At 32.2% G+C, this 25,625-nt stretch overlaps 4 protein-coding genes and 1 long non-coding RNA gene across 13 annotated transcripts; 4 read left to right on the forward strand and 1 right to left on the reverse strand.

Annotated features, from left to right (window-relative positions):
- The first annotated feature begins 446 nt into the window (after positions 1 to 446).
- LOC125582490 (glutathione S-transferase T3-like) lies at positions 447 to 1,705 on the forward strand. Its single transcript, XM_048749235.1, has 3 exons — positions 447 to 1,094; positions 1,408 to 1,485; positions 1,604 to 1,705. Exons 1-3 carry the CDS (start codon positions 447 to 449, stop codon positions 1,703 to 1,705), a joined length of 828 nt encoding a protein of 275 aa, XP_048605192.1.
- Positions 1,706 to 2,396: 691 nt separating this feature from the next.
- LOC111203248 (putative nuclease HARBI1) lies at positions 2,397 to 3,781 on the forward strand. Its single transcript, XM_022696785.2, has one exon. The coding sequence runs from the start codon at positions 2,452 to 2,454 to the stop codon at positions 3,718 to 3,720; it is 1,269 nt and encodes a 422-aa protein (XP_022552506.2). The 5' UTR covers positions 2,397 to 2,451; the 3' UTR covers positions 3,721 to 3,781.
- A 278-nt stretch (positions 3,782 to 4,059) lies between these two features.
- Positions 4,060 to 8,985, forward strand: LOC106363629 (sugar transporter ERD6-like 18). Its single transcript, XM_048747990.1, has 18 exons — positions 4,060 to 4,291; positions 4,458 to 4,520; positions 5,266 to 5,355; positions 5,526 to 5,585; positions 5,746 to 5,811; positions 5,914 to 5,979; positions 6,555 to 6,630; positions 6,734 to 6,798; positions 6,887 to 6,979; positions 7,083 to 7,163; positions 7,263 to 7,347; positions 7,486 to 7,529; positions 7,791 to 7,853; positions 7,947 to 8,006; positions 8,151 to 8,204; positions 8,306 to 8,365; positions 8,454 to 8,568; positions 8,683 to 8,985. The coding sequence occupies exons 1-18, from the start codon at positions 4,145 to 4,147 to the stop codon at positions 8,820 to 8,822; spliced, it is 1,428 nt and encodes a 475-aa protein (XP_048603947.1). The 5' UTR covers positions 4,060 to 4,144; the 3' UTR covers positions 8,823 to 8,985.
- An 8,317-nt stretch (positions 8,986 to 17,302) lies between these two features.
- LOC111203397 lies at positions 17,303 to 21,452 on the reverse strand. 9 transcript variants are annotated; one of them, XR_007319629.1, is made up of 5 exons: positions 18,872 to 19,989; positions 18,603 to 18,796; positions 18,270 to 18,350; positions 17,800 to 18,167; positions 17,303 to 17,715 (listed from the first exon to the last, which is right to left on the reverse strand). It is a non-coding gene; the product is annotated as an uncharacterized LOC111203397 (long non-coding RNA). The 9 variants fall into 9 exon arrangements; XR_007319627.1 differs by adding an exon at positions 19,999 to 21,452 and having other exon boundaries at positions 18,275 to 19,869; XR_007319630.1 differs by having other exon boundaries at positions 18,275 to 19,527; positions 19,631 to 19,989.
- A 96-nt stretch (positions 21,453 to 21,548) lies between these two features.
- LOC111212560 (replication protein A 70 kDa DNA-binding subunit-like) lies at positions 21,549 to 23,863 on the forward strand. Its single transcript, XM_022714109.2, has 9 exons — positions 21,549 to 21,692; positions 21,774 to 22,038; positions 22,129 to 22,225; positions 22,305 to 22,423; positions 22,509 to 22,593; positions 22,675 to 22,804; positions 22,918 to 23,111; positions 23,200 to 23,323; positions 23,705 to 23,863. The coding sequence occupies exons 1-9, from the start codon at positions 21,549 to 21,551 to the stop codon at positions 23,861 to 23,863; spliced, it is 1,317 nt and encodes a 438-aa protein (XP_022569830.1).
- The last annotated feature ends 1,762 nt before the right edge of the window (positions 23,864 to 25,625 follow it).

Raw genomic sequence — 25,625 nt, forward strand, 5'->3', positions numbered from 1 at the left:
CTCTACACTGGTTAACTACAGTGGTAGCTAGCTAGAGTTTAACCACACTTAGTTGAGTTTTAAAAATTATAGGTAGTTGCGTATTCAATGGTAGTGAATGGTTGTATATCAAATCGGTGTAGTTGAGTTTTTAAAATTTATTTGATGTTCATTCAATGATATCTGTGTAGTTATACCTATGTTGTACTTGTTATAGAGTCATTAAAACACACACACCAAACACTAAAACAAGTATAGAGTAATTAAAACACACACAACAAACAGACACACGAAAAAACAAACACACACACCATACTTAAACTAGTTTAATCAATGCTTGGTAGTTAGACAAACACACACACGTAATCAATTTGTTGTACTTTCTAACACTAAAACTAGTATTAAAACATAGGCATGATCCACATCTCAAAACACACCAAACTTTTAAAACTTCTATCTAAAACTAAATGGAACCAATTTCCCTTAACTCTCACGGGTTCGTTAACCTCCTTGCCTCCCAGAGCAGTCAACCAATAGATATTGGTTGTTCTGAGGTTCCAAAACCTACGGAAAGGCGGAAGTGGACAACCAAAGAAGATGTAGTGCTGATCAGTGCTTGGTTGAACACCAGCAAGGATCCAATCGTGAGTAATGAGCAGAAGGCTGGCTCATTTTGGAAGCGCATAGAGGAGTGTGTGAATGCAAGCCCTCTGTTCGTTGGCTCCGTTCCTAGGGAGTGGAGTCAATGTAAGCAGAGGTGGGGTAGGGTTAATGAACAGGTTTGCAAGTTCGTGAGATGTCACGAAGCTGCTTTGAAGAAGCAAGCCAGTGGACAAACTGAGAATGATGTCATGAAGGCGGCTCATGACATCTTCTTTAATGACTACAATGCCAAGTTCACTCTTGAACATTGTTGGAGGGAGCTTCGGTTTGATCAAAAATGGAGATCCCACACTTCGACACGAGATGGTACAAAGGAGAAGAGGAAGGAACCTGCGGAGGAGGTGGGTGGCGAGGAAGATGTTAGGCCTCCCGGTGTGAAGGCTTCCAAAGCAGCAAAACGCAAGAAATACTTCAATGAACCAGCGTTTGATCAGATAGAGAGCATTTTAGAGGCAAAGAATAACTTATCCAAACACAAACTCCTAGATAGGTTGCTAGGAAAAAATGCAGAAACTCTTTCTGATCAAGAAAGAGCTCTAAAAAACAAACTCATTTCAGAAATGCTTTAACGTGGTGAGTGGAAGCTTTTTTGTGCATTTATCAGTTGGTTAATCGTTTGATTTTTCTTGTTTCACTCTCTTGTGCTTTATGTTTTAGCTGTTGTATTTTCACATTGTTTGAATATGTTTTGGTTTATGTATATTGATAATGTTTGTATATGTTTTGGTATCTAGATTATTGATATGTATCTGTTTTTCTTTGTAGGTCACGGGTTCAAGGAGGAGGATGCGTGTGGACGTGGTTGTAGGTCTCGGTTTCTTTATGTATCATATCAAGTCACTGGTAAGGTTGATGGTTATAGTAGTATTATGTCAGATTGAATCACGGGAGAGTGTAGTATTTTGTATGTTTCTACACTCGTTTTAGGACCTTCGGTTAATATGGGTGTATGTACCCACAGGATGTGTTTTCAAGTCACGGGTGTATGTCCCCACGACTTGCCTTTTCAACTCACGGGTGTATGTACCCGAGCAACTTGACTCATGTATCTCTATATATATAAACTATGTCTTTCTATTATTTTTGTGCATCAAAGTGTTTCACAATAGTTGTAAACTTGAAAACCAAAACTTCTAAACTTGTAAACTTCGTTGATACACTTGCTTTGATACACTCATCACTTGCTTTGATACACTCATCAACCATCACCACTTGCTCTGATACACTTTTCATCCATCACCACGGGGGTTCACCACGATTGCATAGACATCACCAACTCTACTTGTCAAAAACCAATCCATAGAGGTAAAATATGAACTTTTCTTTTGTTTTTATGAGGCAACAATGTCATTTACCATATAGAAAAGAAAAAAAATGAATTCTATTAAAAAAAATTATAATCCCTTTTGTTTATGAAAAAAAAAATGAACTATAACTTTAAAATCAAAAAAAAAATTCTAAAAAAGATAAACATACCATATAGAAAAGAAAAAAAATTGAATTATATGAAAAAAATATTATACTCCCTTTTGTTTATGAAAAAAAAAATGAACTATAACTTTAAAATCCAAAAAACATTTCTAAAAAAGATAAACATACCATATAGAAAAGAAAAAAAATGAATTATATGAAAAAAATATTATACTCCCTTTTGTTTATGAAAAAAAAAATGAACTATAACTTTTAAATCCAAAAAACAATTCTAAAAAAGATAAACATACCATATAGAAAAGAAAAGAAAAATGAATTCTATGAAAAAAAAATTAACTATAAGTTTTTCTTTTGTAGCAAGAAAAATATCAATCAACAATGTCTTCCTCATCAAGCGATGAAGCAGATAAAGCTTTTGATGAAATGGTCGACAAAGTTGTTGATAATTTCATAGACACAGTAGTTGATGGTCAAACCAACTACCGGAAGAAACGAGCTAATATCGAAAGAGATCGAGAGCGAGGACACAATCAACTATGGAAAGACTATTTCATGGAAAATCCAACATACCCACCTGAAATGTTTAGGAGACGTTTTCGAATGAACAAACCACTGTTCCTTCGCATTGTCGAGCGTCTAAGTAGTGAAGTTCCATACTTTCAGCAAACAAGAGATGCTGCGGGAAGGTACGGGCTTTCTCCCCTTCAAAAGTGTACGGCAGCTATACGTATGCTCGCATATGGTCAGTCGGGAGATACATATGACGAATATCTCCGACTTGGTGACAGTACATCACGTTTATGTTTGGCAAATTTCACTGATGCAATAATACAGTTGTTTGGAGATGAGTATCTACGAAGACCTACACCCGAGGATCTTCAACGATTACTCGATGTTGGAGAGGTACGGGGGTTTCCGGGGATGATAGGCAGCATCGACTGTATGCACTGGGAGTGGAAAAACTGTCCAACGGCTTGGAAAGGTCAGTTCACACGTGGTTCAGGAAAGCCGACAATTGTCTTAGAAGCTGTTGCATCACAAGATCTTTGGATATGGCACGCATTTTTCAGCTTACCAGGTACCCTCAACGATATCAATGTTCTAGATCGGTCACGTGTTTTTGATGACATCTTACATGGTCGAGCACCTAAAGTTAAGTTCAAGGTCAACAACCACACTTATCGTATGGCCTACTATCTTACTGGCGGAATTTATCCAAATTGGGCAACATTTATCCAATTTATCCCACTTCCTCAAGGTCGTAAAGCCGAGAAATTTGCTGAAAAGCAAGAATCCGCCAGAAAAGATGTCGAACGGGCTTTTGGAATATTGCAATCGAGGTTTGCAATTGTTAAAAACCCAGCTCTACAATGGGACAAGGCAAAGATAGGAAAGATAATGAAAACTTGTGTCATATTGCACAATATGATAGTAGAGAACGAACGACACGGATACGCTCAAATTAATACATCTGAGTTTGAGTCAGGAGAGTCCAGCAGAAGTTCAAGGGTGAGAAGCAGAGATAGTATTCATGTCGGTGATATGTTAGGCATCCGCAGAGAAGTTCGAGATTTAGAGAAGCATGCTCGATTGAAAGCTGATTTAGTGGAAAATATTTGGCAAAAATTTGGTGATGAAGATGAATAAGCTTTGTATGTTTTTGAATTTCTCTATTTATGTAATCTACTCTTAATGTATTGAATAAAAAAATATCAAAATTTTATAATATATTTTAATATTTTATTCATGTATTCTGAATTATTTCTAATTTTTTTTAATTTATATTATTATTTTATTCCTATGAACTCATTCTTCGGATTCACTAATGCGGAAAACAAAAAAATACAGATTCATAACTATTTATGGTCCCACCAAAAAATATTAAAAAAAATTGGGTGAAGATGTTCACCAATGCTCATGCTTTTATATAGTAAGCCCACTTTGACAAAAACAGAACACATTCTCTCTCTCCTCCTTTTCTCGTTACTCTCTCTCTAACTCTTTCCTATTACTCTCTCTCACTGGTTCACCAGGAAGAAATTGTGTCTTATTAGTGCTGCATGTGCTTACGATGGTGGCGGTGAAAGAAGAAAAAAACTTAGAAGAAGGGCTTTTAAAGCTCAAGAACCAAAACGAGGCTTCAGGATGTCGTATTACTGCCTGTGTTATCCTCAGCACTTTCGTAGCCATCTGTGGCTCCTTCTCCTTTGGAGTTTCTGTTAGTTTCTTTTACTTTGCCTCTTTTCCTTTTTTCAAAAATATATTTACAAAATAAATATTATATACTATACTTAAGCAAAAACTGAAAGATTGACAGTGTTTATGGAGCCAAAATTCCATTATGGTAAACTCTTAAAGTCTGTTTGTTTGTTTTTTCTTTGCAGGTTGGTTATACTTCAGGTGCTGAGGTTGGAATGATGAAAGATATGGGTCTCTCTATCGCAGAAGTATGTCTCTCTTTTATTCCTTATTTTCTACTGTTTCTATAAACAAATATTAGAGTGAGCCCAGTCATAAACTGTGATTAGCAGCAGAGATCGTTCGACTTATGTATATAAGTACAACTGGATCAGGTTAACACGTCACAACTAATTTAATTAACTCCGTATTATATATTTGTATATCTTTTTCATTCATTCAAACCGAATTAGTTAACCCATCAACTCTAATGAAAAAAAAAATATTGTCGTTATCTCAAATGGTGAAGTTTATTTTACGTGTGGTTCACTTCCATTAAAAACCTCTTTTGTTTTTTGTTAACTTCCTCCTTTTTAGCTTTAAAATAATGTAATCATTTATAATAATATCCCCTAATACATGGAGTTAATGAAATCATACAAAGATAGTTACATTTATTAATATATCTACGGATCTACCTCTGGTGGCCAGCCGGCCACACTATCGTCTACGACAATAGAAATTTTTTAAAATATATATATTTAAATGCTTTTACTTAATATTTCATATAATATCAGGTAGAATTCACGACTAAAACAAAATTATTTCTAAATATATCAACCATTCCTTTTCTGGTTTATTATAGTACCGTTCGATCATTTGTTTCTATTTCATTCTGTTTAATGAATAGATGACTTACAAGTTTTTCTAGCTTTAACATAATATCCCACTAAAAATTCTACTCGTGCAATTTATATTTTGATGAATATTGAGTATTTTTAATCAATTTTTCAGTTTTCAGCGTTTGGTTCGTTCTCGACGTTGGGAGCAACATTCGGTGCGCTGTTCAGCGGTAAAATGGCGATCATGCTAGGAAGAAAAGGGGTAATTACATTTTTCTCTTTTCATAATCTTAAAACATTGTTATGATCAAATTTTCCCATTTAAGAAAGAACAGAAAAATCTTATAAGAATACAAAGAAAGGAAACTTATTTCCTACTAGAAATGTATATTTCTATTTGCTACTAATTACATTTTTCTTCTTTATTTTAAGACGATGTGGGTCTCCGATATACTCTGCATCACCGGTTGGCTGTGCATCGCTTTCGCTAAGGTATTAAAAGATTTTTCATCACAGACATATGGGTCATAGATCATTATTTTATTTTTATTTTTTTGCTAAAAAGATCATTATTTTTTGAAAAATAATCAAACAATTTATCTTATGGTTAAATAAACCCAATCTTTTGCTATGCTTGACTGGAACATAATAGGATGTGTTGTGGCTGAACATCGGAAGATTCTCATCAGGGATAGGACTCGGTTTGATTAGCTACGTGGTAATTAACTTGTCAACTATTATTAGTGTATATATATATATATATATATATATATATATATATACACTTTAAAATAACACTTATGATGGATGTACCAAGCAGGTACCCGTCTACGTAGCAGAAATTACGCCGAAACATGTTCGCGGCACATTTACCTTTTCAAATCAGGTATCTTTTCTTTCTCAAAACCAGCCAAATTGTGGCATTGTGGGAATATATATGCGCTTTTCAAAGATATAAAAGTTTTAAAAGAATACAAAAAATATTTCACCAAAAAATGAGGATGTTTCGTTTAAAAATATTTATTAATATTTTATTATCTTCAGGTAAAACTAATGAAACTTAGGATCCGACTGAATGTCATAAATAGCGTTATATTTTTACCGAGAAATACATTTATTCTCACTCAGCTAAATTCATATCAATCAGGATGAAAACTTTTCACCTATCTTTTCGCTAATAACTATTTAAATAGAATAAAAGTGTTTATTTTGTTCTCCTTGCTATGTGAAGAAAAAATCGTGTTGCGCTGGATGTGATATTTCCTTTTTCTTTCGTTGTTATTTTATTTCTCTAATGTTACTCCCAATTTCACTATATTAATTACTCCAAGTTACTTTTGTAGTTACCAATCACGCTCTTAATATGATAATAGTATGATTCTGTATAACCTGAAAGTTTCAATCAAAATATCCCAAATATTGACTGACCCTTTTGAATTCTCGTGTGACTAATTATTGTAGCTTCTTCAAAACTGTGGACTCGCCATGGTTTATTTTTGTGGGAATTTCATCAACTGGAGGATGATGGCTTTACTAGGTAAAACTAATTATTATTTCATAATCAACATGGAAGTGATGTTAAAATACGAAAGAAAATGGTATATAGTAGAGTGTAGAAATCTAATATTTTATCGTTTTAGGTGCTTTACCCTGCTTCATTCAAGGAATCGGTTTATTCTTCGTACCAGAGTCCCCAAGATGGCTGGTTGGTTAATTTTTGTTTTTTTTTTTTGTATATTTCGTAAGAAACCCACTAACCATGAACCTTAATTAAATTATCTCAATTTTAAAAGGCAAAAGCTGGTACGGATAAAGAACTAGAAAATTCACTGCTCCGGCTTAGAGGGAGAGATGCTGATATCTCAAGTGAAGCCTCGGAGATTCAAGTGAGTTTTACTATAATATATGCTTTTTAATATATCTTCATTCATCGACAAAAGGTAATCTAGAGCGAGAGCTCGAATGATTTTTGTTTTGTTTTGTTTTAAGGTTATGACCAAAATGCTGGAAAGTGATTCGAAGTCGAGTTTCAGTGATTTGTTGCAGAGAAAGTATAGACACACTCTCGTGGTATAGTTTTAATATATGCTGTAAAATTAAGTATATAAATTAGTTTCTAGACTATAGTTTTTGTATTTATTTGCACGGACATGCATTGTTATTCCTCAGGTAGGAATCGGGCTAATGTTAATACAACAATTCTCAGGGAGTACTGCTGTATTATGTTATGCAAACACCATTTTTAGAAAAGCTGGTAAGAATAATTAAGTTTATATATATACACACACTATCATATTCAAATTATTATATATTTTTCATGATGAGGAGAGATAAGTTAAATATTTACCATGAGTTCTCTTTTGCTTTAATAATTAGCTTTTGGCTGAAACAGGTTTTTCGGTGGCCATTGGATCGACACTGTTAGGCATCTTCGTGGTAAGTATATACACTTGTTCAATGTTCAGAAAAAAGTACTATATACAGTTGTCTTTTCATAATTTTAATTGACTACATTTATACCATATTTAAGTGAAAATCAAACCATCTTCTTATAAATCAGTTGTTATTCAACTACAGAACTATTTTGATGTTTGCGATATTTTGTTGGGCCAAACTTCTTCAAACAACTTTATAAACTAAGAATTTCTATTTAATATTTTATTATCATAATTTCCATTTTTTTGTGGCTATTCGCAGGTACCAAAAGCCATGATTGGTCTAATTCTTGTTGATAAATGGGGGAGACGGCCCCTGTTGTTGGTGAGCACGTTTCTGAATTTTCAAATTAGGCCAATCATTTATCATAGAAACTACAAAGTTGTTTAATTCTGGTTTTTATTCTGAAAATTATAGACTTCAGCGTCTGGGATGTGCTTGTTTTGCATGTTTATTGGGCTCGCCTTCACATTACAGGTTCTTTTTTTAACTGGCTTTCTTCACTTTACAGGTTATTTTACATTTATATATATATATATATATTACTATCTTTTTTTTTGATCAAATATATATTACTATCTATTCTATTATTAACTAATGTTTTGTATATGGTATGAGCAGAAAATGCAATTGCTTTTGGAACTAACTCCAGTATTCACGTTTATATGCGTTACGGTAAAACAGTTGCTCTACTTTTCACACTGTCATCAAAAAAATATTTTTGGTTTCTTATACAAATAAAACGTAATTAAATTTTGATTTTCTTTCTTTGGCAGCTGTATATTGCATCCTATGCAATAGGCGTGGGAGGCCTCCCTTGGGTAATTATGTCTGAGGTACATGAACTTATTTTGTAGAAAATAGTATGCCAATTTTTTTTAAAAAAAAATTAAGTAACATTTGTATGATTTTTAATGTGTGCAGGTATTTCCAATGAATATAAAAGTAACAGCGGGGAGTATAGTTACATTGGCCTCATGGTCAAGTAGTTCTATCGTCACTTACGCTTTCAACTTTCTGTTTGAATGGAGCACTCAAGGTATAATTTTCTTCTTATTAAATTATGTAGTGTATATATATATATATATTAATAAATTAAATTTTATAGAGAATTCTATAATTTAACTTTGATTAATAAAAATTTACATAATAGGAACATTTTACATATTCGGCGCCGTCGGAGGAGCAGCACTAGTTTTTATCTGGTTTCTCGTTCCGGAAACGAAAGGATTATCACTTGAGGAAATACAACTTTCGCTTATTCGCGAGCCCGACGAAATAAATCATACGTAGACTAAAATGCCTACCCTTTCATTGTAATATATAAAATTATTGAACTCGGTGTTTATGATCAGTGGCGGACCCACTAAGGCTGTAGGGGGGTCAAATGACACCCCTAAAATGATCAAGTACATTAATTTGGATATGGTTTGTCTAAGAATTTCTAGTCAGATTAGTTGCTCTCTTCACATTGACACCCCCAAAGACCAAGGTTCAAAGCCCCTTGACACCTTTTTTTTTTTTTAAGAACTGTATATATAAATGACCCCGGTTAAATATTACGCTGGGTCCGCCACTGTTTATGATACTCATCAAGAAAGAATACTATTTTAGTTTTCATTGACCGCTTGTATATATGTTCATTCGTACTAGGCATGGGTATAAAAACCGAAAACCGAAAACCGAACCAGAACCGAACCGAAAAACTGAATCCGAAACCGAACCAAAATTCAAAAATAACCGAACGGTTCATATATTTCTATAACCGAAAAACCGGAACCGAACCGAGAACCGAATGGATACCCGAATATCCAAAATAAAATTTATATACCTAAAAATATTAATTAAATAAAGTATTGAAAATACTAAATATTCAAAACTTACTTCTTATATACCGAACTATCCAAAAAATCGAAATACTCTAATATTTTTTTTATCTAGAGTATTTTAAATTATTCAAATTATCCTAAAGAACCGAATTACGCGAATTTATCCAAAATATTAAAATTTATCTGAATTACCCGATTGATATCCGAAAAATCTCTAATAAATTGTTTTTGCCCTGAATTATCCAAAATTAACCGAAAAAACCGAAACAAAACCGTAACTGAATTGGAACCACAAATTTATCGGATATTAGTCGGTTCTAATAATAGTTATCGAAACCGACCCGAAACCGAAAAGAACCGAACCGGATCCGAACCGAATTTCATAGATAACCGAACAATTTCTATATCCTTATAACCGAAAAACCCGAACACCAAAAGAACCGAACCGAAAACCGAACGCACAGGCCTAATTCGTATTCTATCTGTAAGATTTCAATACTTTTCATTTATTATACTAAATTATTGAACTCAGCGAGAAAAAAAAAATATCGCTCTAAATTAGCCATTGTATGCGGAAGGTTCAAACATGGATGGTTCAACGGTTTTTTATTTAATTGTTTAGTTGCACCAAATTTCCGGTTAATTTAATGGTTAGAAAGTAGAAAGCTGGTGCACGTTTTAAGTATGAATAACTTCAATACTAGTGCACGCTTTTATAATCGAGTAGAAAGTATACTGACATCAAACCAATTTTCACATGCACGAAACTAAAAGATATTTAATAAATTGTCATTTAGTTTTTCAAAGAAGTAGGTGTACCTTCGTCCGAAAAAAAAAAAAAGAAGTAGGTGTACCATTACATACCACAATTGGTGCATAGTCTCCATACAAGCGCGGAGTCAGCTACATTATAGATGCATTGCATAGTTTTGTTTACAGAATTTTATTGTTTGTTTATTTTTTTGTCTATAATGTGATAGATGGGACTTTGGAAATTACATAGGTTGATGAGTTTGATATAAGAATGAATGACGAAGTCATATGTTGATATTTTTATATCTTATATGTTCAAAGTTGAGGATGATGGAACTTGTTAGTATTTACTTAGGTAGTTGTTTGTATATAAATCAAATAGGGCATGGAAAAAGATAATAAATTTGGATTTAAAAATTTAACAATTTAAATAACAATAAAATAAAATTTTCCTCTTATTTCACCAATTGTTTTTAGAAAAAAAATAGAATTGTAATATATTTAAAAAAAATTATAATATTTTTAGAATTACATACTTAGAAAATTATTTTATTTATATATTTTTGAAAATTATTTTATTTATATATTTTTTCTGGACTTTGTTATAGATGATTTGGGGTTGACAAAAAAGTCTGAAATATAACCAAATATAATTTTTTTCTTCAAAGCATGACTTTAAAATGTTAGGGTTTCAAAATAGCTGGGCCTTGAATCTGTGGTTTAGTCTGATACTGAGAAAACTGTTAGGACTTCAACTCCTCTTTTTCTCTATGTTGGGAATGTGGGCACTAATTTCCCGATTCATGTAGGTAAACTTGTTTCTTAGTTTGTGAGATTGAAAAACGTAGATTGATTTTAAGCATGATTGATGAGAAGTTTACTTGCATCAGCTTCGTCTGCCGTGGGTGTTGAGTTTCGTCGGCGCCAGATGTTAGACATGCAAGAGAGAAGTTCTGAATATGTTAATTTCGTGTTTTGTTTTTTCTTCTCTCGTGTTTTTGGGTTTCACTCTTTGCTCAGACTGTACAAAAGATGAAGTCTGGCTAGGCCGTCTCACTTCTCTGAAGTATTCCCTTGATCAACTTCCCACCAACATCTATCTTCTGATTTGTCTTGAAGTCGAGGAGCTTCCAGAAAAATTAGCTTCCATCTCCTGTTCCGCTTGGAATGGAGAAATTAGTTTTTATTCATCTTAAATTTTATTAAACAATAAAATAGATTATCAAACTTCACACGATAAATCGTTAAAAAATTAACAATCCACAAATATTTAGGACCGATCCTGCATAATATAACTGATTAATCAGTTATGGTCCTAATCTCGCATTAACAATGTTGGCCAAGCGTTGTAGTAATAATAATTTATATATCTAAAGTAGACATGAAGAAAGAAGATTTGGTGACACGTGTTCCATGTTTTTTTACATGTTTAAGTCCTCTTTTTTTAGAGCACTCTAACTTCGCCCAACACATTCTAATTGTGCACTTTTCTTTTTAGATTGGTTTCAAAAAAATTTAATCGTGATCCTAACCCCTAATGCATACAAGCGACTCTTAAATACAACTCATATCACTAAAATGATCAAAAATATGAGGCGTCACATGCAATCACCCATATTTCTTTATCTCTAGATTAAAAGTTATAATCATTCTATAGATCTATATGATCATCGTTTTCTGTCAAAAGAAAATTAAAGTTTAGAAATGATCTAAATAGATGTGTCTGTATTTTTCTATATGATTAATGTCTTAAAATTGAATTTATTACCATTGAATCCACTATAAATATCAAACCCATAATTCTATAGGTAGAAATTTTTTTTTGAGAAATAAGCTATTTTTGGTGAAGAAAAATGTTCATTTTTCCATTAAAAATAGCAAACAAAAGTCGAGGTGTCAGCACACAATAAAAAAATTGGTTAAGTTATACCGTCCTAATGACAACATGCAGAACAACTGGAGTGCAGTCCTCAAAATAAAAAAAACATAAAAAGATACATATATATAGAGATTTTTGTTACTATAACAAACGCTACTGTGCGGTTTATAAACATTCAGAGCCGTATTCTTTTTCGTGTTAGTTTAGGTATTCGATATTTGTAAAACCAATAAAATGTGATATCAAAGAGAGAAGTAGTTAAAAGAGAATTTTTTTTTTTTGTAAATGACTATTTTCTCTTTTAATTTCAACCAATGAATTAAAGATGATCTAATTTGATAGGTATGACTCATCTGAGAATTTTAGTTATCCAATCATTCTCGGATTAATCATCGTCATATGAAGTTTGATAATCTATTTTATTGGTCAATAAAATTCAAGATGAACAAAAAATAAGTGAAATAATATAAATATATTTTAAATATTTAATTTATTCACACAGCCACAGACTCTAAAAATCTCAGGACCGGTCCTGTAGTCAACCAAACACTCGCAGTGGCATGGTCACAAGTTAGATTTTCAAGTTTCAACTTTCATATGAATACTCAGATTTTGAATTACACTGATGTGTAAAGTCTTTATAAAAAAGTTACTTGCGATTTTTTATTTTTTTATTTTTTTGGTAAAAAAAAAATGTGTTTTCATTTTTTTGCCGAAAACCCAAACATTATAAATAGTCTCTTCTATCGCAAATCAAACCCAGGTATCAGAAATTATAGCTGTAACTCTTTTACCCCTGGGCTAACTCGATGAACATGCCAATTTTACCATTTTTTATTTATTATAGATTTAGCGCAGATACATCATTCCATTCATGCATGAGAATTGACTATCATTTTGTCCAAAAGCTGATCATGTATCATCCATGTATTTGCAGATGAACATGCCAATATGCTAACGAATGCTCTATCACATTCGAAGTTAAGCTCATTTTAATAATGATTTATTAGCAAATTTATTAATGTAACTAATACTATTAAAATAGAAGCACAAAGTTGGTTCCAACTTGTGCTTAGGTAAAATAAAATAAAAATACTATACTATATAACTAAAACACCAACTACATTATTCTTTAGTCTAGCACTTTATATTGATAACAAAATATCGCCTACATTCTCGCTTTATTTATGGTAAGTATTTTAATGAAACGATTATTCATAATTTGTTAAGTAAAGATATTTAAAGACCCTAATTTATATGGCAATATTTGAATAGAACATTTCAATCATCTATCCAATTAAACTATAAATACTTTAAGCTTTTGTTTGACAACATAGTTAACAGTTAAAGAAAAATATAGTGTTGTTTGAAAACATGAATAGCAATATATTAAAGAAAAAAATAATGAACTTATGTTATCAAAAAAATTGAAAATTCATTATATTATGAAAACTATATATATATGCCAGCTTTAAAATATACGAAAATGGCTGGCCCAATCTAATTACCTAAAAAACATCTTTGTCTAAGATAATCATAAAAAAAAAAAATTATATACATAATTCAAATCAAAATATTAATTTAAAATTGATTTACATCAAAAATTGATTCAAAAATATACATATATTCAAAAATTGATTTTACTAAATTTTTTAAAACTCAACAATTACCAATTAATTAAGAATTTATAATGTTCTTACAAATTAAAACAAACACCTATGCGGACGCACGGATCAAGATCTAGTATCTTAAATTTTTGTTTGGTAACATAAATATCAGTTAAAAAAATAGTGATGTTTGGAAACATTGATAGCAGTAAGTCAAGAAAAAAAGTAATAGGCTTATGCTATTAAAAAAAAATTGGAAGTCCATTACATTATATTAAAAAGTATTGGGTTTATTTTACTTGATATACATATTCAAATCAAAATAATAATTTAAAATTGATTTATATCAAAAATTCATTCAAAAATATACATATATTCAAAATTTGATTTTTACTAACATATTTTCCAATAACCATTATAAAAATGTTTTCAATATATATAAGAGAAATACAATACAAAGCCCAATTTCCAATACCAACTAAAGTTATGGTTTTTATATTTCACATTGAAATTTAAAAATATAATATATGTGATTATTTATATAATTGTACGTATAAAATATTATTAATTATAAGAAAACTTATTTGATGGTATGTATAAAATACGATTAATTATATGATAACAAATATTTTTGTAACCTATGATATAAATATAGGATATGTAATAGTGATTAGGGGTGGGCGTTCAGGTTCGTTTTCAGGTTTGTTTGGGATTTCATGTTCGGTTCAGATCTTTGAGGATTCGGTTCGGATTTGGATAACCAATTTAAATTGGTTTGTGTTGGATCCAATATTGGTCAGTACATTAACGGACCGCGATCAAGGACATGGGCCGTAAGGAACTGAAGTCCATAACGAACATACGAACTCAAGATGAAGCCACGGAGTCTCGGAGATCGCGGAACAAGAGACGGAGATCGCGGAGCAGTTACAAAAGTCACGAGGTCGACTCACTATAAAGGAAGAAGAATGAGAATGAAGAAAGACACGTTGAAAACCCTAGAGAGACCTACACACATACATCGATCTTGTTTCCATCCCGATCTTATATTATGTCTTTACCGATCTCATTTGTATCATTCGATCTAGTTCAACTCATTGTATACGATCTTATTCATCAATAAAGTCCATTTTTACCTACCGGAAACTGTTTACATCGTTGTGTTCTAAAGATATCGTTGCCTACATCATTTGTCTTCCCTAGATCAAACTCCCGATCACTATCAAATACTTAGTGTAGATTTTAGGTTCTACAGTTTGGTTTAAATATTTGGATAGATAATTAATAATTATTTAAGTATTTTTGGAGTTTTGAGTGTATTTTAACTATTTTATTATTTACGTTTGATTATTTGTATATATTTTCAAGTATTTAAACGAACTTAAAGTATCATATATATTCTGGATGTTTTTATATATATTAAATCTGAAAATAATTAATATATATAAGTATATAAATCTATTTTGGATACCCAAAATACTTCGGTTCGGATCGGATTAGGTTTCAGTTCTTCAAATACCAAAATTTTGAATAATTTGGATATTTAATCAATTTCGGTTCGGATTTGGTACTACTTATTCGGATTAGGATCGGTTCGATTCTTCGAATTTGAGTTTTTACCCAATCCTAAATAGTGACATAAAAAACAAATAGTTTCATATTTTTAAAAAAAATACACGACGCGCAGAGGATGAAAATCTAGTTTTACCTTATAGTTGTCTTCGTATTAATGGTTCTTCTTCACATGGTTTATCGTATTTAAATACTCTTTACATTATTATATGAAATATGAAGTTTAGGGTTTCGTTCATGAGGTTTAGGGTTTTGATTATATTTTATACTTTAAGACCCTAAATTTATACCGAATGTTTTTATATAGCAATACATTTTTTTGGACAAATGTATAGCAATACATTAATACAACTTTTCCTATGTTACTTTATAGTATATATACAATTTTTTGGGTGTAAAGTATGATATAATTGATTAGGTTTTTTTTTGTTTCAATCAATGTAATTTATATTTTAGGAACTGAATAATGTAAATGCTTCTTCTTCACATGTATGTTTATCATATTTATGTATTCTTTTACAATATTATATGAAATACGACTATATGAAGTTTAGGGTTCCATTATATTTTATGTACTCACATTGATTATATTCATTAAGTTGTGTGTAACAGTAAGGAAATAAAAATTTATTCAAATAAACTACTTTTTAATGTATCTTGCAATATCTACTATATCGTGCGTAACACTAAAAAGGTAAAATTTATTCCTTATTTGTTTTATTCAAGCCCAATTAAATTAAATTGTTAAATATGATCTATATTTCATTTAATTTTTTTTGAAAATATATTAGTGTTTGAAATTTATTTATATTATACTGCTAACTTATTAAAAGATAAAAATAGCAATCAAAAATATGAATTTGAAAATATTAGTTAAAACATATCAAAATATAAAATTTATCAGTTTGTAATAAAATACGTTGCATTATCTAAACTTTTGGTTATCATCAAAACTCAAATGTTTAAGTTTAAATCGCGGATCATAATCTTGCTTAAAAAAATTAATACCACATTATAAAAATTATCAATATGTAATACTTGAAAATATCTAAACTCTCAAATATACTCATCAAAGTGCAAACGCCTAAGTTCGAATCAGGTAACTTTGAACGAAGTATAAGATTATTATATAAAATATAAACCAACAAAATTATTACACGCTTTGAAAACGCGTATCAAAATCTAGTGTTATATTATTAATAGAACATGTGAAAATTGGAAACTAAAATTTTATACCAAAATAATATACGTTTTTTATAGATGAAAAAGAGGTTCTATTCTTTTCGAATTAAATCATTACTGCATAAAATATAACACTGGGAACTTTGTCATAGGCTCATAGCGACATTTGAGCTGTTTTTTCAAGCAACAATTGACATCTTTCGTAGCAACAACTTTTCTATTATTATCTTCTTTTGTATCACCGAGAATATTCGCAACCACAATGTGAGAGTTATTAAAATTATATATATGTTAATTAGTTTGTTATTTTAATAACTAATCAAGAGTCTAAATGCATGAAACTTGTGTAAAATAATTATTTATTCATTTATATATCTGGTTATTTATTTAGTTATAGTCTTATTGACCATTTTTGGTCATATCATACTTTTTCGAAAGGAAATAGTAAAGGTACAAAACACTCCTTTTTAGTTTTTCTTTTTAGAATAAAGAGAGTGAAAAGAGAGAAAAACACAACTAATATCTATCAGTATTCGTAACCGAAAGTTGTCTCCAAGCATGTGTTAAACAAGGCCTGAGCCTCACTCATGCCAAAATAAAACACTCGCAAAGGGCTTTAATATTGATTTCTCATATTTGTGGTTTACAAATTTTACAAATCAATTTCATGAAAAACAAAACTTCCAATGTTTAACACACCTTGTTCTTGTTTAGCTATGCAGGATGGAGACGTGTTGTTGTTAGACGATCCCCTCACTACTCTTATATTTCTCTAGCAATGGATTTGTATTTTATAAGCTACTCTGATTTGTAAAATATTTTTTTATGATTTGTGGGCATGTTTAGTCATTTTATTTATGGGTTGATGATGGCAGACGTATAATGATTTAAATGATGAGATACTTGTGAAAGACTAATGATTCGCTATGATACCTTGTCATTCAATATCACTTCGGTGTTAAATCTAGCTGCTCTTATGAACTGTAAATATTGAGGCCACTTCGCTCATGAAAAAGTACTAAAACTTGAGGCAAAAAACTGCACAACAATGAATGAATAACTCATTCGGCTAGCAATCATTAGCTGAGCATACTTGTACTTACTGAAACGTCAAACATAGCCACCTGAAAGAAAATGTGTGAATGCTCTTCCTCGTGAGACTTCTCCATTGACATTAAAGGCATGTTTTGCACACCGTTCACTTTCCTTCAAGAAATGGAGTACGAAAAGATAAACACAACGACACTCTGGAGATAAGGTTCTAGCAGTAAGCAGAAAAAGAGAAGAGGTGTTGTTGGAGAGAGTGGAAAGTTAAAAAGCAGGCATCAACGTTTTGTAGTGTTGGACCAACATGTACTGGATACCTACATACCAACAAAATTAAAGATCACAAGTCCATTCATATATAACAACCTCAAGCCCCAAGAAAAGGTTCGCATGAAACATACCATGGCAGTGACTAAACGCACCATCCAATACAACTGGTTAGTTCATGCGCTGTAAGTTTTGATAGCTCTATTGAAAAGTGGGACGCAGTCCCGTGGTGCTTAAGACCTCAATTTGTTTTTAAAAAAAAATCGGATTAAGATAAAACTTGGAAGAACTGGTACGATCACTGAAATGGCTAGACTGGTAAGTTTTTAGGATGTGCGTAACAGATTCCATCATCTTGATTGACAGTTGTGATTAACTCATTAATGAAAGGGTGGGAGCTTAAACCCAACAATCCAGATTTTGCAAGCAAATGGCAGATGATCTCTGGATCAGAGGGATCGAATTTCACACCTTGAGGCAAGCCTGGCCAGTCATCAACTTCCTGGAAAAAGTACAAAACTCGTGTTGACAAATACATTGTACACATAAATGTAATATCAAGAGAATTGACATGAAAATAAAGTGAAGAAAGAGCAAACCGTACGTAACTGTTGTCAATGACGTGATGACAGTTGGGACAAAGTTTTGTAGGATTGCTGTTCCACACGACTTGGTGCGGGTCATTCTGACTCGATGCGTACATTGATGAAATTATGTTATCAAAACTCATGGTTATAATGAAAGAGCAGAAAATATCTTTATCCAGGGAGTACCATTTCCAATATAGACATAAAAACAAAACTAAATGAGAAACATTAGTCTGCAGAATACTTATGTCTCTAGAACAAAGAGGTTATGGAGTCTGATCCATCACCCCACCGTAACAAACCATGAATAACTACTTGGAGAAAGTGCAAAGACAGATTAAAGATGAAACCTTTTAGATCTCTCAGGGTCAACGACCCAAAGCTCAGCGAGTTTGTCAGGAACCATGGCTTTCTTAGCCTCTATTGATTACAAAGTCGAAGGGCCATCAACAAAGAGGTGGCGGCCGTGTCTAGGTCTTGAATTCTTAGACTCGGAAAACAGGTTCTCAGACTTAGTAGCAGATGGTCCAGACCAAGATTTTATCTGTAGTGACATAAGCAAAGAATAAAGAGCGTACTTTGATACGAATACTATAAAAACATTGGATCTTAATTTTACAGCTCTTGCTTCTGAATATGTGGGTCTCCAACATCAATACACATAACTCTCTCTTAGTCTGTTTACATGTCCATGCCTTCAGACTCAAGTAGGGTTCAGGGAAAAATAGAGAATCACTAACTGTTTCTGAAGTATTGTGCAACTCTACTGAAGCTCCACTTGCCATCTGTGCATTCCTATGAATTAGAATACAAAAAGTCTGGTTACAAAAGGAAATGATCATCCGAACAGTTGAGCTGTAGAGATTTTTTCCCAATCGCTGTGCTAGATATGAAAGGACAAGAGCTTAAGTTCCAAACCAAATCAGGATGCTGCAAAAGACTCGAAAGTTAACAAATTTTGTATGAAACGAAGTGCTAGATAATAATAAAGCCTTACTATCAGAAACACTAACACACGGAAAGTAACATATGTACAAAGACATCTAGAACCAGAGAAAGAAGCAAAGGTACATAGCATTTAACGGTCAAAAACAATAGGAAAGAAAGAGCAAAATCTCACTTACCAGCATATTTCCATATGGGAGATGTAAAATGAGTATATAGAAAAAGATGGAAGCCCATAATGAAGATATTCTGGAGGACAAAGATCCCCCCACTACAGAAGTACACAGCCCGAGTAGTAATAAATTTTAATGGTTAGATATGGTAGTCCTGCTAAAATCACCAGCAACTTAACAAATTTAATTATCATGGAGTGCTCTCCAACATCAAAAGCCATAAATCTTAAAGTAGTAATTGGAATAAGGAACCGGCACACCTTTTTCATCAATGAGAAGCATATCAACATCCATTAGCTCGTCCCCTTTCAGTACATTTCGGGTCTCCTAAAATCGACGCAGTCTGGTCTGAATGGTCTGGCTGCATCCGCATGTCTTAAACTCGCAAAAATAAATAGAGAACTCGCCATGATCGAGGGTTTTCTGTGAGATAGAACATGAGCTCTGATTTGGAGAATTCGCCATGATCGAAGGATCTCTCGGGAGGTGTGTTTATATACTGAATGAAGACGTTGAAGGTTGAATTCAAATGCCATTGAAGAGGAGTTAGTAGGTATTTGTCATTTCTTGGCATTACTACGAAGCAAAACGTTACCCTTGCAAGTTACAAAAAAAAAAAAAACGTTACCCTCGACTGTGAAGGGGAAGTGTTGTTTACGCGACGATACATCATCTCCGGTGGTAGGTTTAGAAAGGTAAGCAACCTACAAATTTGAAAGTGTGCCCTAACTACATAGCCCAGTTTTGCAATATTTTAGAAAATTTTAAGCAAGTAATAGGCCTGATATGTGCACTTGTTATTCTCACAGCCCATTCAACATAACTCGAAAACAGCTTTTGATGAATAAAGAGAGGCGTCCAGGTGGCACAAAATGCCCTTCTCTCCATGCTGACGTGGCTTAACGAAGAGAAGGCAAGTCTGTTTTATTGTATAAGATTAGCTTACACTATGGAAAGTAGTTACTCCACTTAGAGGTGAACTTCAAATCCTTTTATGCCGGCCAAATTTAAAAAAAAAAAGACTTATTTAAGTTGAAGGTCCGACACATGATTAGGAAGATCCGATCCATACTTGTTTTACTAATCCAGAACACTGTTGATTTTTCATACTTTATCTTCAATTGCATGGCACCAAGAATTAATTATCCGATAAATTATCTATCCTATTAAAAGTGGAGTACAAATGTAAAATAACCCTTAGATTTTCTTAGTAATTACGAATCCTTGCCACTGGCTTTATTAAAAACAATTTGGCTAATCAATCTAAATATTTCACGTGAATCTCACTATAAAAGCCCATTACGTTTTTGGTCTACAGTTTTTTGGACTGCCATTTGTAATCAAAACGAAAATTCCTTTAAACGAAATGGTTTCTCGGAGTTTGATTAATAACCTAAAAACCAAAACTAATATATTACTATAGTATAGGAAATATAATAATATTTCTAAATCATACTTTGTGTATTACAGTGAATATCATGAGGTATTTAGGCTCGGTTTGTTTAAAAATTGCAACTTTGACTTCCGATTTTAAACATTTTCGTTTTGCCTGTTTATTAAATTATAAATAATTATATTACTCCATATTTATATAAGACAAAAAATTACAAACCATTTCGTTAAAATAGTGATTTTTATTTTTTTCCAATTTATATCACCACCAATTATTAAAACAATTAATCGGATTATATCAAATCTGTTAAGAAATTGAATAATCGTTCCTTAAATCTTTGACAATCTTAATTACTTAACATAATAATCCCCTACATTTAAAGTTTCACATTTAGAATAAATATCGCCACCTATCATTAAATTGATAAATCGGATAATATCAATTCAAATTTGTTAAGAAATCAAACATTCCAAAAATCTTGGACAATCTTAATTACTTACTTACTTGATAATCACGAAATTATAAGTTGAATTGATTACAATAAGTATATTCCTATCAATAATATCTAACTAACTACGTAATCAAAAAATAAAACATGTCAAATCTTTGAAAAATATTCTTAACATTAAGTATATTCCTTATTTACCCGACTTGCTCATCAAGATTTCTAATTTCTAATTATGATTTAATTCTCATATGTATCTCACCTATATATCTATATATACCATGAGTTGCACGTTAAAGAACCTAATTCACGGTGCGATCAAAACCATTACAAGAAAATGATGACCAATGCAATTCTCAACCCTGTCAAAACCTTGAAGCCATATAAGACTAAAAGGCGATCCCAAGTGAAATTGTTACATTCCTGGCGACAAAACACTTCATTTGGTGGAGAGACTCTTCAAATGGTTCTAACCGATGAACGTGTAAGTTTCAAAACACAATCAATCATTTTTTTTCTGTTCCTTGCTATCACCAACTTACATTATGTTGTGCTTATTTTGTAGGGTGAAAAGATTCATGCTACGTGCAAAAGGAATCATATTCAAAGTGTTCAGCGAAAACTACCACTGGGGAAATGGCGTGTTCTCACAACGTTTACCGTTTCCCAAGCATCAGGCCAATATCGGCCAACCACCCATCCATACAAGATGACGATCAGTGATGAAACTGTCATTACAAATTCTGACATAATTGAAGATGACATCTTTCTATCTCTTGCCAAATACGAAGACATCATTGATGGGACCTTAAAGACCCACTTCCTTATTGGTAATGCCTATATGTCGATCTTTCTGACTACTATATTCCAGTTTTGGTTTTGAATTTCAAATTGTATACTAACATGTTTTTTTCTTAAAGATGTCATGGGGAAAATTGTAAGCCTTGAACCAGTTCAAACCGTGCAAGTGAAAGGAGAAGACCGGAAGAAAGTTCAGTTTCGTTTGGTTGACTCAAGGTACGTTTTGGTTTGAATTGTTTTCTGCTCTGATACACGCTGTTGTCTTTTACTTGCACTAATTGCTGTGTTTTTTTAGTGGTAAGGACATTGCATGTTGTTTGTGGGGAAAATATGCTGAGCAATTGGAGACTTATGTTGAACGTGAACAACCACTGATCTGTTTGATCAGATTCGCCAAAATAAGTTTCTATAGAGGTATTATTATTACCGTGTATTCATATTAGAGCTTCACTTATATTGTACATCTTTTATGTGCTCAATTATATCTAAATGTTAATAGGTGAGGTGCAAATAACAAATGCATTTGATGCGTCCATTGTTTATCTTGATCCAACAATGGAAGAGGCATTAAAGTTCAAGGAAAAGTAAGTTTTCATCACCTAACTTTGCGATTTGGTTATATTAATATTTACTTTGACATTTGTATTGTCTACATTTATGTATAGGCTGATGGAAGACAAACTCCCTCTTTCTCTTATTGAGAAGAGAAATGGTAAGAAGGAGGTTGTTTTACAAGAAGAGGACTGGAATGGTCTTGAGATCAAAACGATCTCTGAACTCTTTGTTGCAAATCAGGTTATATTCATAATTATGAGTTTTTATTTAGAAAGTTATTTAGTCTCTGTCGACTTTTTTAAACATAACATGGTCATAACAGATTTAATCTAAAGGTGCATATATAATTGTAGGTGGAGAACTGTAAAATCATTTGTTCAATTGAAGCTATTGACACTGATTGGTCGTGGTTCTATTTTGGGCATAAAGGTTGCAAACATCGTGCTATTAAAATTGGTAAGATTGTTCCTTCAAGGTCAAACAATGATAACAAACAACTCTGGCATTGTGGGAAATGCCAAGCTAACATCACTGAAGTGGTACCTGTGTAAGAACATTTTTTCTGATCTTAGTAGTTTATTTCATATTTCTTTATATTTCAGACCACTCTAACTTATATCCGTTTACTCTAATAGATTCAAGCTTCATTTGATTGTGAGGGATGACACAGAAACATGTAAGTTGATGCTGCTTAACACTGTTGGTATGACCATTGTTGGACATGAAGCTGTTGATCTGTGGGATGGCTCCTATGATGAGGTAAAGTTTGGTTTTTGCTCTGACATAAAATGATTACAATATGCGCCAAATTTTAATTTTGTAACCTCTACACAGATTGAAGATCCAGACCTCCTACCAGAACCTATCAGAGATTTAGTTGGAAAATCTTTTTGTTTTGGCATTTCTGTAAGCTCTGACAATGTGACCAATGGGGCAGAAACATTTTAAGTTCTTGAGGTCTGGTCTGGAGATAAAATTCTTCAAGTGGAATCCCAATCCGAGCCTAACTCAATGATTGGCACATCATCTTCTACCATGTTTTCGTGTGATGTGAGTTTTTTTCCTATATTATACATACATCGTAATATTTGTATTTATCTTATATTATAATTTTGATGAGGATTTAATTTTGTATCTTAGGTGCTCATGCTGGAAGTTGCAAGCCATAATGAATCAGAAGAATGCAAAACACCTTTCACAAAACGCAAAGAGGAAGATGCTGATCTCCCAGATAAAACATCAACTTCTAAAAAGTTGTGCCGAGCCTCAATCAAAGTGGAAAAGAAGAAGGAAGAGTAACACTGCGAATTGTGTTTCTTTTTATGTTGATTTTTTCTATGTTTTAATCTTTATTTTTGCATTCTTCTATTCAGAAACAATAATTCATTTTACTATTTATTTGTTATTTCAGACATTTTAATAAGAGTATTGTTATTTTCTCAAATAATAGATGATATTAATTGTTTTTCAATTTCATATGTTAAGTAAAAAAACACTAAACCTTCGTATAACTAACCAAGTTTCACTATCAATAAAACAAAACAGTTCCCCTGTCAGTCCTAGCACTTTCTAACTATATATATAGTATGATAAAAAGACATACCTTATGATACTTAACAATCTTATGGTACTAGATGAAACAGAAATATATATTCCTTGGTCCTTTGTTCTTCCACCTGTTTGTAAAAACGTAAAACATGTTAGTTTGGTACGTAGGATCTATCACAACAGATCTTAGAATTAATAATTAATAAACTATTAGTTCATAGCTATTTATCAAAGGAACACGTTTTATGGATATTTATTATTAATTTTTACAAATAAATATATCAATTATATAAAATTGGGATTCTAGAATATTAACTAATATATTTACTTCCTATATTTATAAGCAGGCAAAATAACAAAGGTCCTAATTCTTAGGTTATTAAAAATCACATTTAGGATTTTATCCCCAAAAACATAAACGTTTTTGCCGACTCCTTCTTCCTCCCTATTCCTCGATTAAATCCTAAATGTTCTGAAAACACTATTAGGAAGTCTAACTATGAAGAGGAAGAAAACAGTTCACGACAATGGAGATCGAACTAATAACAATATCTCTCCAGAGACCGGCAAAGATAAGCAAACATTCAGCAATGCAAGTCAGTTTTGCACAAATTCCATCACAAACGCAGACATTCCATTGCGATCAGTATATTACAGACTGTTTGAGGGTCTTGAAAATCGGATTGTTCCATGTAATACAAATTCCATATATCAGCAAATCAGCATGCTATCACCCCAGACACCAAGAAATATACGGAGATTGCAACTTGGTGAGTGTAGCATCTAAGACGATTTGACATTTTGTATAGATTAAATTTTGCTACAGGTTCTAACATGCAACTTCTTGGTGTTAAACTCCTTTTAGGACTTGATACTTTCCGTAACCAAACGTCACATTCCCCAAAACAGAGCAGCTGTTTGACGTATTTAACATGTAAGTGATAATCAGTTACCTGTTGCATTGTATGGTTAATGACGTTGCCTTGATTTGAGACATTGAAACAAAAACATGTTATTGTCTTTGGTTTAGCTCAAGTCCTGCAGCCACAGATGCCTAAATCAATTGGTCTATCATTCGATCATATAAAAAAAAATAACACATGTAATGTTTCTGGTTTGGTGAATGCTTATACACTTTAAATCTAATTGATTTGTATTCTATTCCTAACATCAAATTGTTTTGTTTATATATTGATCCAGCCAGAGATTTTGGTTCAAAACAACTTTCAAGTACATCAAAGCAGCAAAATTGTTTCAGATCTCCATCATGTAAGTTTGAACTATTACCTCTGTTATTTCATTTCCACCTTGGCACTAACCCTGACTTCCATGTTCTTCGTGCCTTTAGCATCTATCCAGAAAAAGAGAAAGGAGAACTCATTTCGGAAGTTGCCTGATAAGAGACAAAGAAAGAGGACATCAGCAGTTTTGAAAGACATTACCAATATTGACTTTTCTTTGGCTACTGAAAATCAAGAATCACCAACATCTACGGTTTTTCCAGATACTGAAT

Source organism: Brassica napus, chromosome C2 (genome assembly GCF_020379485.1).
Source record: "Brassica napus cultivar Da-Ae chromosome C2, Da-Ae, whole genome shotgun sequence".
Taxonomy (NCBI): domain Eukaryota; kingdom Viridiplantae; phylum Streptophyta; class Magnoliopsida; order Brassicales; family Brassicaceae; genus Brassica; species Brassica napus.